The sequence below is a fragment of the Lepidochelys kempii genome, chromosome 8 (assembly GCF_965140285.1).
Source record: "Lepidochelys kempii isolate rLepKem1 chromosome 8, rLepKem1.hap1, whole genome shotgun sequence".
NCBI lineage: Eukaryota > Metazoa > Chordata > Testudines > Cheloniidae > Lepidochelys > Lepidochelys kempii.
This window is the reverse complement of record NC_136387.1, coordinates 4,541,438-4,552,921: the sequence shown is the minus strand read 5'-3', so window position 1 is coordinate 4,552,921 and position 11,484 is coordinate 4,541,438. Positions and strand designations below refer to the sequence as shown.

General features: G+C 41.5%; 1 protein-coding gene across 11 annotated transcripts; it reads left to right on the top strand.

Annotated features, from left to right (window-relative positions):
* Position 1: 1 nt before the first annotated feature.
* Positions 2-11,047, top strand: CNOT8 (CCR4-NOT transcription complex subunit 8). 11 transcript variants are annotated; one of them, XM_073355258.2, is made up of 8 exons: positions 3-333; positions 1,134-1,235; positions 2,155-2,281; positions 5,389-5,582; positions 7,180-7,341; positions 8,215-8,359; positions 9,256-9,366; positions 9,673-11,046. In XM_073355258.2, exons 3-8 carry the CDS (start codon positions 2,165-2,167, stop codon positions 9,820-9,822), a joined length of 879 nt encoding a protein of 292 aa, XP_073211359.1. In that variant the 5' UTR covers positions 3-333; positions 1,134-1,235; positions 2,155-2,164; the 3' UTR covers positions 9,823-11,046. The 11 variants fall into 11 exon arrangements, with proteins under 11 accessions (XP_073211361.1, XP_073211359.1, XP_073211358.1 ...); XM_073355257.2 differs by having other exon boundaries at positions 1,134-1,297; positions 2,140-2,281; XM_073355256.2 differs by having other exon boundaries at positions 2,140-2,281; positions 9,673-11,045.
* Positions 11,048-11,484: the final 437 nt, after the last annotated feature.

Sequence of the window (11,484 nt, the reverse complement as noted above, 5' to 3'; positions counted from 1 at the left end):
GGGCAGCCGATTGCCGCCCTACCAGTCGCTCGCGCCGCGGTTGGACCGAGCTGCGCGCGCGGGCGGTTGGGCGGCGTGCCCCCTTCCCCTCCCGGACAGAGCCTCAACTCTCGCGAGAAATTTTGACGCGGCCTGGCGAGGTCCGGCCGCCCGCCAGCCCGCCTCGGGACGCGGCGGGGGGAAGGGAGGGGAAGGAGCAGACAAGCCACGGCCGAGTGAGCGGCTAGAGCGGCCGGCGGGAAGTGGCGGCTCAGGGCCCAGCTTCCCTTCCCCGGCCCGCGCTCGCTCCCTGCCCGCGCGCCTGTGAGGAGACGGCCCTGGCGGAGAGAGCAGGTGCCGTGCGGGGCGGCCCCGTTAGACGCTCCCTGAGGGGAGCTGAGCGGGGAGAGGCACGGAGGGGGAGGGGGAGGGGGAAGAAGAGGCGGGGCTGGGGAAGAGGTTGGGGGGGGGGGCTGCCAGGGTGAAAGGGGTTGGGTGGGGAGCAGAGCCCCCCCACCCGTTGCCCCCCGTGGCTAGCGATGGGTGCTGTCGCGGGGGGGGGGGTGACGGGAGCCTCTGGATTATTTTTGTGCCTTTTTATTTCCGCTGTGAGAAGTGTAACCTCCTCTCTTGGAAGGAACGTGGGAGGTTACGGGGGGCTATTTCGCTGCCCTCCCGTGGCCTGATTTAGCCCCCTCCCCTCCCTTCTTAAAGGGGATTTACATGCCCCTCCACGAGACAGTCCCAGGCGAAGAGCGTCTCCTGCGTGCTGCTAGGTCGTTTGGTGGAGGCCTCGTCCCAGAGCACAAGGGGGCCTGCCCTCTTCTCGGGAACAGTAAACACAGTGTTTCTGACTGGTGGCAGATTGTACTGGAAGCAGTAGGTGCAAACTTCCCCTTCGGCTGTGTACCCCGTTCCTGAGCTGCCCACTAATAATGAGGCTGAGGCTGCCAATAGGTTTGCCATTTACGTGGAGACCTGCCCACTAATAGTGAGGCTAAGGTGTCCATATGTCCTGATTTAAAAGGGCAGTCCCAATATTGAGGGCTTTTTCTTATATAGGTGCCTATGATCCCCCACACTCCGTCCCGATTTTTCATTCTTGCTATCTGGGCACCCTAAACGAGGCACAGATGGTATCTCATCTCTTATAGGCTGCCAAAAAGCCAAAGATGGTAACAGCATAATCTCAAGGGTGGTGTGTTTCCTCTTCTATCTGTCATGGCAGTAAGGACATTCTGGAAAAACTAGAGTTGGTAAGAACCAAAAGGCCTACATTGATGATATTAAACTTAACAAAAGTTTAATTCCTTGGCAGGTAAAACAATATTAATCAGCACGTGCTTTCATAAAGTTTTTGGTGGCCTGTTTAGTTTCACTGCAGCTTCTGTAAATAACTCTAGATGCCTTTCATGTTGTAACTTGCTATAATCTTGGTGCTTGTCTACACGTGGTTTTCATACTGCTTTAACTATCAGCACAATCCCCTAATGTGAGTGCAGTTATACCCACGTGTTTAGCCCCATAAATGTATCAGAATAATCTTTACTGTTATAACTGTCCGCACTAGAGGTTGTACTTATGTAACTATATCCACATAAAAGCTCACTCCTTACCGGAATAGTTAAACTTCTACAAAATCTTTGTAGAACAGGCCTTGGGGAATTAAAACAGAGCAGCACACATCTTTCAATAACACTGCAGTAGGGAGCTATTTACTCTTACTTTCTAGCCCTAACAGAACAACACTGTTGCAAAAGCTGTACAGAATTAAGGTATTAGTTCCTTTTAGGCTTGTAGAAATAGGCCTTACACTTGGAGTGCAGACCTAAAAAAGGAGAGACACTCGCTTGTATCAATTGGACTTAGTAGTCCTAGATACCTTCTGCCAATTTAAAACAGGTTTTGCTTCTTTCTCTTACTGCGTATTGCAAGAATATTCTAAAATCAGGAAAGAATTTAGTTTAATAACTCAAATATGCCACCTGAAGCTGATACCCCAAACTAAGAACATGCCATTCTAACTTTGTTGTTGTGATCTGATTTGTCGAGATGTATTAATATAAAGTAATGTTTGTGTGTGCTTACTGCACTGTGCTGATTAGGTTACACAGCTTGCAGTTCTACACTACCCTACTTACCATCCAACTTTGACATCAGGTGTTTCTACTCCAGTTCCTGCAAGATGCCAGCAGCAATTGTGGAGAACAGTCAGGTGATCTGTGAAGTATGGGCAAACAATCTGGAAGAAGAAATGAGGAAAATTAGAGAAATAGTTCTCAGCTACAGCTACATCGCAATGGTAAATATGCTGTACTTCAGTGATCACCTACCTGACTAAACTGAGGAATTTCAATGCGGGTAACTTGATTGCTCGTATATAAATATAAGTGTATTCTAATGTCAATTTAAGCTAAGTAGTAAGTGGAGGAACAGTTGGAAAGCTGCTTGGCATTTAAAATTTTACTTGTTTTTTTTTTAATAAATGGTCTTTCTTCAATATCTTGCTTAGCATTTATGTAGATTCTCTGTGAAATCACATAAGTATACAGTGAGGCTTGAAGCCATGTTGAGCAGCTGAGATCCGTTAATGCTTAACAAGTAGGAATGTGGTATTTTGTTCATTTTATAGAGTTTAAAAATAATTAAGATGCTTAGTTAGTTATAAGCTGTTTAATGTAGCTAGCATATTTTTCTTTTGAATGGCTAGTTCATATTGGCTTCATGCTGGTATATGGCAATAGGCACACAAGTCACAACTTGTTAGCTAATAGGATTGGTCACCTTTTATAATGGCCAGGCACTGCTGCCTTATAGGAAAGGAAATGATTTGGGCTTGAATTTCATGTTGTTGTTTTTTGTTCAGATAAATTTGTTTAAAAAGGCCCAAGAATCTTGTGGAGAAACAGTTTCAGGAGGGGCGTTTTGTAGGGGGAACTTTCAGACCCTTAAACCCCCCCCTTCCTCCTCCCCCAGCTGTAAGTTTTACTTCATGACATATGTCATAGTTACAGTGTTTACAAAAAAAACCCTTATCTTCACTTAGTGTCTCTAAAACCCAAGGTATCCAAATTCCTTTAGGAATGCACACTTCAATTCTGAGTACAGTAGTAGCCACTTAGAAATGGGATAATTACCATCAGTAGCCATATTTGCCTTTTGAAGGTAGAGAGCTCCATATATGGGGTGGTACAGAAAAGAGACAATTTTTAATGACCCTCACTATGCAAGTGTGTAAATATGAATCAGTTCCATCACCACTGAAATGCACACACGTCTGGATGGATCGTAAAGGTGCTGAAGCAGGAGCTTCCTCCTTTCCCATCTATAACCTCTTCCTTTTTGAGCTTTCAAAGTTGAAGTTTAAGTTGAAGTTTGTTACATGACAATTCCATGGCCACACTGGTGTCTCCTCTGCATGATTGCCATTGTAGAATCAGGCAGAAGGGAGATGTTTGGCTGTGGAAGAGACTGTCAAATACATAAGGTTGAATTCTTCTCTTGTATACACTTGCGTTTCCCATTAAATTAGACTCTAGAAGATTCATGAGCGTATCTGTGGGTGGAATTTACCCCACAAATCTGAAATAATAGTAGAGAACACAAAAACATTACTGGCCAGATAAACTGTTTTTCATATATATTTTCTCCATTATTAATGTCCCTTTTTCTTTACATTTTGTTCATACAGAAGTTTCTTATCAGTTTAGGGCACCTGGGGTGTTGTCTAGTAGTGTCTCTCAAAAGCAATCATTATCGGCCACAGCATGGGAGATCACACAACAAATAACCACTGTGCTGATTTTTAAAGTGTTTTGAGGACAATACGCAGTCCGCCGATATAAAATAGGTTTTAGCAAATATTGGGGAGATAAAGGATTTATTCCAGGAGGGGGAAAAAAGTCTCAAGATATATGCAGCAACATTATAAACTGAAAGAAAGGGCACCATTGATAAGTGAATAGTATCAGGAGCTAACAAACTGTATCACCACAGAAAGATTATTTTTTAACGGAGGCCTGTGAATGAAATAGAAATTGTCTAAAATTGCAGTTTCTCTTAGCATTCTCTAAACTTTTTGTTCACTTAATCCAGTTTTATTCTAGTTGTTCAAAGGGTATAAATTGTCCATCAGGTGTTCTAGTTGTTAGATATAATTGGGGGATTTGACTTTAAAACTGTGAGCAGACTAGCCTTCTGGCTGGGAAGTAAAAGTAAAATGGCAGCTCTCCCTAAGAAGCACCAAAACCATTCAGGGAGGGGTATTTAATTTTTTGTACTTTCCCTTTACAAGTGTTTAAATCAGTAGCAGTGTAGTGTATGTGGTGTGTGGTGCTGGTTTCAAAAACATAACAAAGAAAAGAAAAATTCTTCATTAGGAAATGAGTGTAAACCTATTGAGTGTGTTTTTCCTGAATTTATCTCCCAGCTTCCTGACTTCCAAACCAAAAAAAAAAAAAAAAAAAAAGTGATTTTTGCTTATTAATGAAGAGACAGATTAGAAACAGAAATACGGAGTGATTGTTGCATTGTCAGTGTATTGTACACGTTGGCCCGAGTGTTACCATTCCATACCGAAAGTTTTGTTATGGACGGGAATGCCTGTAAAATTCTGAGATGAAATGCTTGCAGTAGACATGAACAATTCAGCTGTGGGCATCCTGTGATTTATCAGCTACATCATCCATCCCCCAAATTTTAATATGGGTGTATACAGTCAATGAAAAATATCCCATTTTTGTATATCCCATGGGAATACTTGAATCATGTGATGTATAATATCACTTTGAGTATGTGTACCCAGAATAGATTAAGGGCCCTGTTCTTTGGTCTGTGTATGTATGTTTGTGTTGATGGGGTTGTGTGTGCACACTTCTCCCCTAGAATTTCCAAAGTGTGCTGTAAAAGCTGTTCAGCTCAAGTATTCTTTACCTCCCTCATACAAACGTTTAACCTTTGTTTAATGTGAGGAATCATTAACACTTACTAATTTGTAAAAGCAGGTATGTCTTAAGGCTAGGCAAAATTTCTTACGTGGAGCTATCGTTCTAGGTTCAGGATGGCTGAATTATGGGGAAGTTTTCTTTACCTTACTCTCTCATCCTGTCTGAGTTTACATTTTGGTTCTAAATATTGTAAGATCTTCTGTATTAGTATTCCTTCCTGCTCACTGTACTGCATCTGTATTGCTAAGGGGGCCAAGTATGGATTTCATGGTTTCTGTATAGAGGTTTAAGGTTGTGTAGCAAACAGCACTGAGAAAAAGCTGGCAAAGCAAATACTGTAATTATATATTAATTAAATAAATAAATAAAGGATGGGAAGTTTAGTAATGAGAGCTGCTAATGTCAGACTGAATGTGCAACTTACTACTATAGCAAGGTTTAACTTTTCATGCTCCTTTCCTAGGACACAGAGTTTCCAGGAGTCGTAGTTAGGCCAATTGGTGAATTCCGCAGCTCCATAGATTATCAGTATCAACTTCTTCGGTGTAATGTTGATCTCCTGAAAATCATCCAGCTGGGCCTAACTTTCACGAATGAGAAGGGGGAATATCCTTCTGGGATCAACACCTGGCAGTTTAACTTCAAATTCAACCTTACGTAAGTCTTCTGAGTCAGAGAACAATCCACTACTCCCCGCTCTTCCCATTATACTTTGACCAGGCGACAGCATGTTTCAGCGTGTCCATTGCCAGCAATTGAGGCTGCACCAGGAAAATTCAGATCTCAGCATAAAAGGACTAAGTTGTGAGCCTTTCTGACACCATGGAAGATATTTGACTTTCAGGAGTATTACAAGTCTTGTTAAAATGTTGCTCTTGAACCGAGCTTTGTAACATGTTGTTTGCTTGATGGTACCACTAGATAATTTAGGTCCAGACCTTGAGGTACGTTACATTTGCTTTTTGGAACCTGAAGGACTCTTCCAGGTTATGATTTTCTTTAAACTCCATCTCCATTGTCCAGAAATAACAGATCTGCTCTCTCTTCTGGTTCTGCAACACTTAAAATCTATACCTTTTCCCAGAGCTGTGCTGGAGTATTAGATGTGACCTAAGCCAAGAAATATTAACCAAACTCCATTAGCTATCCAGCAGCACTGATCTTGTCAAATGGAACAGGGCAGTGGTTCTCAATCTTCTCCATATCATGACTCCATGTAACAGCTGAAATAAGTTTCAGGACCCTTTCACATCTAGCCATAAAGAAAGGGTGGGTGTGCACGATAGTCGAACTGGCTGGAAATTTTGTGACAGAATGTTTTTCTGTCAGAAAATGGCAATTTGTCAAAAGCTAAATGGCATCAATTCCAACAAAATTTAATTTTGAACAAAACAGAAAAAGCCTTTCAGTAATGTCAAAATGTTCTGGTTTGTCACTTTTGGAATGGAATGTTTTAGTATTTTTTTTTTTAAACTGCTTTTTGTTTTGATATTTCTTTAATATTAACATTTTTTAAAATTAAAAATGTCCGTATGAATGAAACATTTTGATTGACTCAAAACAAATTTGTTTTGAGATTTCATTTTGTGGGAAACTTCAAAAACTTTGTTCTCGTTCTGTTTCAGAAGGGGGGAAAAAAATTAACTTGTGAAACAGAAGATCCTGTTCCTGCCGAGCTCTGTGTGATACATCCCTTCTCCCCCTTCCTGGTCCTGTTTGAGAGGCCACAGAATAGGCAATAATTGGGAGTGAAAAAAATACAATTTGATTTCTCAAATGGCATTGGAGATTAAGGAAAGTAATACATGCAGAGATGTGTAATGGCCTTTACTATAACAACTCTGCTGACTGTATTTGAGCCACATCTGCGCACTTCTGAGACAAAAATCTGTTTTTTGCTTCTGCTAGCTGCAGAGGCAACAATGCTCAGAAACTGTCAGCCGACACAGTAAAAGTGGGTTCTTCTGGCTTGGACATCAGCAGTGGAATTAATAACAAAGTTACAATTGCAGAATCGCTTATTGTTGGGGCTGCACAAGCCAGAAAGATCGTAGGTGGCGGTTGCAGTTGCACCAGCAGTTTAGAGAACATTTTTACCTGTAATCTGAATTGATACGAAGTTCCCTGAGACATAAAAAACAGTCCAGTGTTGCCATTGTCAGTGTTTTGAACTGAAGTATTTGGAGAATCCTTCTCTGTAGCTGTGAGCCTGCCAGATCAGCACATCTAATGCAAAGCTGCCTCTCTCTTTTAGGGAGGACATGTACTCACAGGATTCCATAGACCTCCTTGCAAACTCTGGGCTGCAGTTCCAGAAGCATGAGGATGAAGGAATTGATACCTTGCACTTTGCAGAGTTGCTCATGACTTCAGGGGTGGTCCTCTGCGAGAATGTGAAATGGCTCTCATTTCACAGGTTGGTGCAAGAGGAATTGAAAGTGCGTTGCTTATCAGAGAATATTGAAGCAGCAAAATGAATAATCTTGTCAGATTTACTCCCACCTTTGATCTTAATGAATAAAACACAGATTTTAAGGAGATGAATTTATAACTAACACACTCTAGTTTCAGTTTTTCAGCTAGGTAAACCTGATTGTAGCCAGTGCTGGCAAACTCTGTACTTCTAAAACTTTCCCCTTTGAAAGCAGGAGTTATTAACAGAAAACTGAAATAAAAGAATAAGGAACTGTTTATTAAACTCCAAACTCATGTGCATTGTAAACTAAAGGTTTTGTTTTCTCTGACCCTACCACAGTACTGCTTTCTCTCTCTTATGAGTATCATTAGTATGTATGTTTACTGGACAGGGGAAGAGGTCTGTGTAGCTGAATTGCCCCTCTTGTAATTGGCCTCTTGAACTACTTAACTGCATAGCCACTTTCTGATCTGTCACTCACCCAAGTATCCCTCCTGGAAGTGAGGATGCAAGGCATGGGACCCTAGGCTTTATGCCTTCTCTTCTTACCTATTGCACGTTGCTCCAGCCACTGAGGCCAAGTTTACACTAGGAAAAAGGGTGTTTTTCTTCTAACAATATAGCTTTTTTGTGTGTTTCTCTCATTGTACAATCCTAGTGTAGACAAGGCAAGTGGTAGGGGGTCCTACCTTATCGTTGGTGGTTGAGGTGAGCCCTATGCTTCCATGTGGGGAAGTTAGTGAAGTTTTATAAGCAGCTGAGATGTTAGGGTCTGAATGATATGCCATAGAGAGCCATCACTGTGAGGAGGGGGATATTGCTTTTGGTTGTGGCTGCTGCTCACTTACCAGATTTTGCACAATTCTCTCTCAGTGGCTATGACTTTGGCTACATGGTGAAACTGCTAACGGACTCCAGGCTTCCAGAGGAGGAACACGAGTTCTTCCATATCTTGAACCTTTTCTTCCCATCCATCTATGATGTCAAATACCTAATGAAGAGCTGCAAAAACCTTAAGGTATTTAGTTCCTGTCAGTAACTGTGCTGAGCTTAGAACGTATTGGAATTTGCCTTGTTTATAACATTCTATACATAAGTGTGTAATAAGCCAAAACAGGGGTTGGTTGCAGATGTACAGTATTTTAAAATTTAGTGGTGAGGGATAATTCCTCTGGCTGTAGCCATGTAATGGCACTATGTACATACGACAGAAAGGTTTGTTCTACCTCCTCTGCTCTTTTGACTAATCAATTAGGGAACAGTTCACAGGATTCATAGGGTACTTATTTCTGAAGCCTGCTTAGACTGGGCATACTTCTCCTGTCTTTGAAAAGATGTGGATCAGCATTTTCCTTTTAAATTAATTATTGCATGACTTGGATAACTGCTAAATGCTGAAATCTGTTCATCAACTTCCAAGCATTGTTTGGATTACAGTCCGAGTTTTTCCCTTCTCCAGAGCTGAGTTGTTGTTTCCTGTGGTATGTCATCTGAGCACTGGCATGCCCAAGTTCTCACCCTAACTCTGACAATGTGGCTTTAGGCAAATATTTAACCTCTCTCTGCCTCCTTCCCTTGTCTTCAAAATGGGAAGAACATGTACCTACTTCCCAGCTGCATTGAGGTTGTATTAGTGTTTGCAAAGTGCTTGGAAGATAAATAGCCCCTTAGTTGCTAAATATTACTCTTTCTATGCTGTTGAACTGAGAACTCGGGCATTCCGGTGCTCAGATGACCTAGCATGTGTCACTCAGTTCAGGCTCTTTTGTTTTTTTAATCAATATTGGTACATCAGCTGTGATTAACTCTAAAGGCAGCCATTAACCTTCACGTCTAGAGGAAGCATGGTATGTGGTAGCACTGGGAGGGGAGAGATTCCAGGTTATTAAATCAGTGTTTTTTCTCTCATTGTAGGGAGGCCTTCAAGAAGTTGCAGACCAGCTGGATTTGCAACGAATTGGACGACAGCATCAGGCAGGATCAGACTCTCTGCTCACAGGAATGGCATTCTTCCGAATGAAAGAGGTATCCCTGGCTCCCTCTCCTTCCAACAGCAAGATGAGGGGGAACATGGTTTATGGCCTGACTTTTCCATCCCTGCATGCACTCCCTGGCACTTTCATTTTTGAATCCTTATTGTCAGCCCTTTAGGCCTTAGACTAGCAGTCGTGAGACTTGGTAGTGTTGGCAAACATTTCTTCTCCACCTATCCCCTCCTCGTGGGTATGTTGATTGCAGTCACTTCTGGGGTGGAGGGTGGCATTTAACAGAGCTGAACTTTGGGGTCAAAGGCACTATAAGAAATGGAGAAATATTATTTTTCCCCTACAGTTGTTCTTTGAGGACACGATTGATGATGCAAAGTACTGTGGGCGGTTATATGGCCTTGGCACCGGAGTGGCACAGAAACAGAATGAGGATGTGGACACAGCCCAAGAGAAGATGAGCATCTTGGCTATTATCAACAACTTGCAGCAGTGATAACTGGGTACCACTCAGCAAGATATGGTCCCGGCAGCTGCAGTCCTAATCTGTTTCCAGCAGTCTCTCTCATGCAAATGACGTCTAACAGTATGCATTTGGCATGAGGACTAGAGGTTTGCTGAAGACAAAAGATGCTCTTCATTTTGATTCAAACTTAGAAGAGGGGAGTTTATAACAATGCCAGCATTGATGACTTGCCATCTTTTTAGTACCAAGGACAGGAGAGAGACAATTAACGTATATACCTCTGTTTTCTTCCTTTTAAAATGTACTGAATCTGCAAGGAAGACTTTACTCCAGAACATTCAGCAGAACTGAGGTTCTGAAATGCCAGTGAAATCAGACACACAAACGCATTTGCAGATTGTGCTTTAAGAAGCTTATTTTAAATTTTTTTGTTGGCTGTAAGGTTGACATCTGCTCCTCACCCTTTGTTTGTTTTTATCTTTGGTATTCTGTAGAAGTGACCCACTCGTTCATGGCAGAGTTTTGGATAGGATAATGTAAGAGACTTTCCCTGGAGCTAAAACATTCAAATAGTTGTGTCTTGGTAACAGTCAGACATGGTGTATTTGGAGCTGAGTTGACCACCTTCATAGCTCCTAACTTTGTACAATTTCCCACTTTCTTTAGGACGGTTGTGCCAGAGAGGTGTGTCCCACCTGTAAGACTAATCTATCTTCTCATAGATATTAATACAATAAACTGTTCTGCAATAGTTTAAAATGGCCTAGAAGTTTGCCTTTTCTAGAAGAGATTTGTAAAAGTTTGGACCAAAATTGATGCTGACTTCAGCCACTTGGTATTACCTGATAACATGAAAGATTTTACCCTTTTCATTTCAGCATGAGCAAGATTAGTAGGTGCATAAATGTGTAAAAAGTGGCTCTAGTTTTATATTTTAGTGATTTAACAGCCTGGCAAAGCAATTGGATTTCCCTTTTATAGAGATAATATCCCCGGGGTGGGAGGTTCACAATTCTGACTTTTTTTAAAATTAGATAGTCTAAAAGTACACACCTATATTTTTGAACAGCTTGGAAATATGTTTAAAAAAAACCCCCAAAACTTTTGCCTAGAGCAAATTAAAACTATTTCTGAGTCTTGCATTTTAACAAGCTTATAAAAATTCTTGATTTTTTGCAATGATTAAAATGTTATAAGCTGGTATTTAAAATGCATGTAAATACTATTGATGTTTTTAATTTTGTAAAATAAAGATTTTTTTTTAACCAGTTATAAGTTTCGGTTTTTCTACCTCATTCTAACACTTACTGAAATTACTAAACTTGCAGCAGCACCTCACAGTTCTACCTTAATCTCTTCCTAAATTCTCTACAGGTAAATGCAGCAGGATGAGAGCATGGCAGCACTGACCAGACAGACTAATAATGCAACTGTGCTTCATCCAACAATTAATGGATCTTCATGTGCTGCACATTGCCAGTTCTGGGATACCCATTAACCAACTCCAGACGGCTAGTTTGTATCTTAGGACCGATTATGTTGGGAGGATTCTACGGTTCAGAAAAGGGAATGAATACATGATTAGAGGGTAGCTGTACCCCTAAATACTTAAGCAAGAGCCTGGTTGTTAATTGCAGCTGAAGTAGTTTGGCTGTTGGCTCCCAGGTCTGTTGAGGTGAAAAACAAAACAGT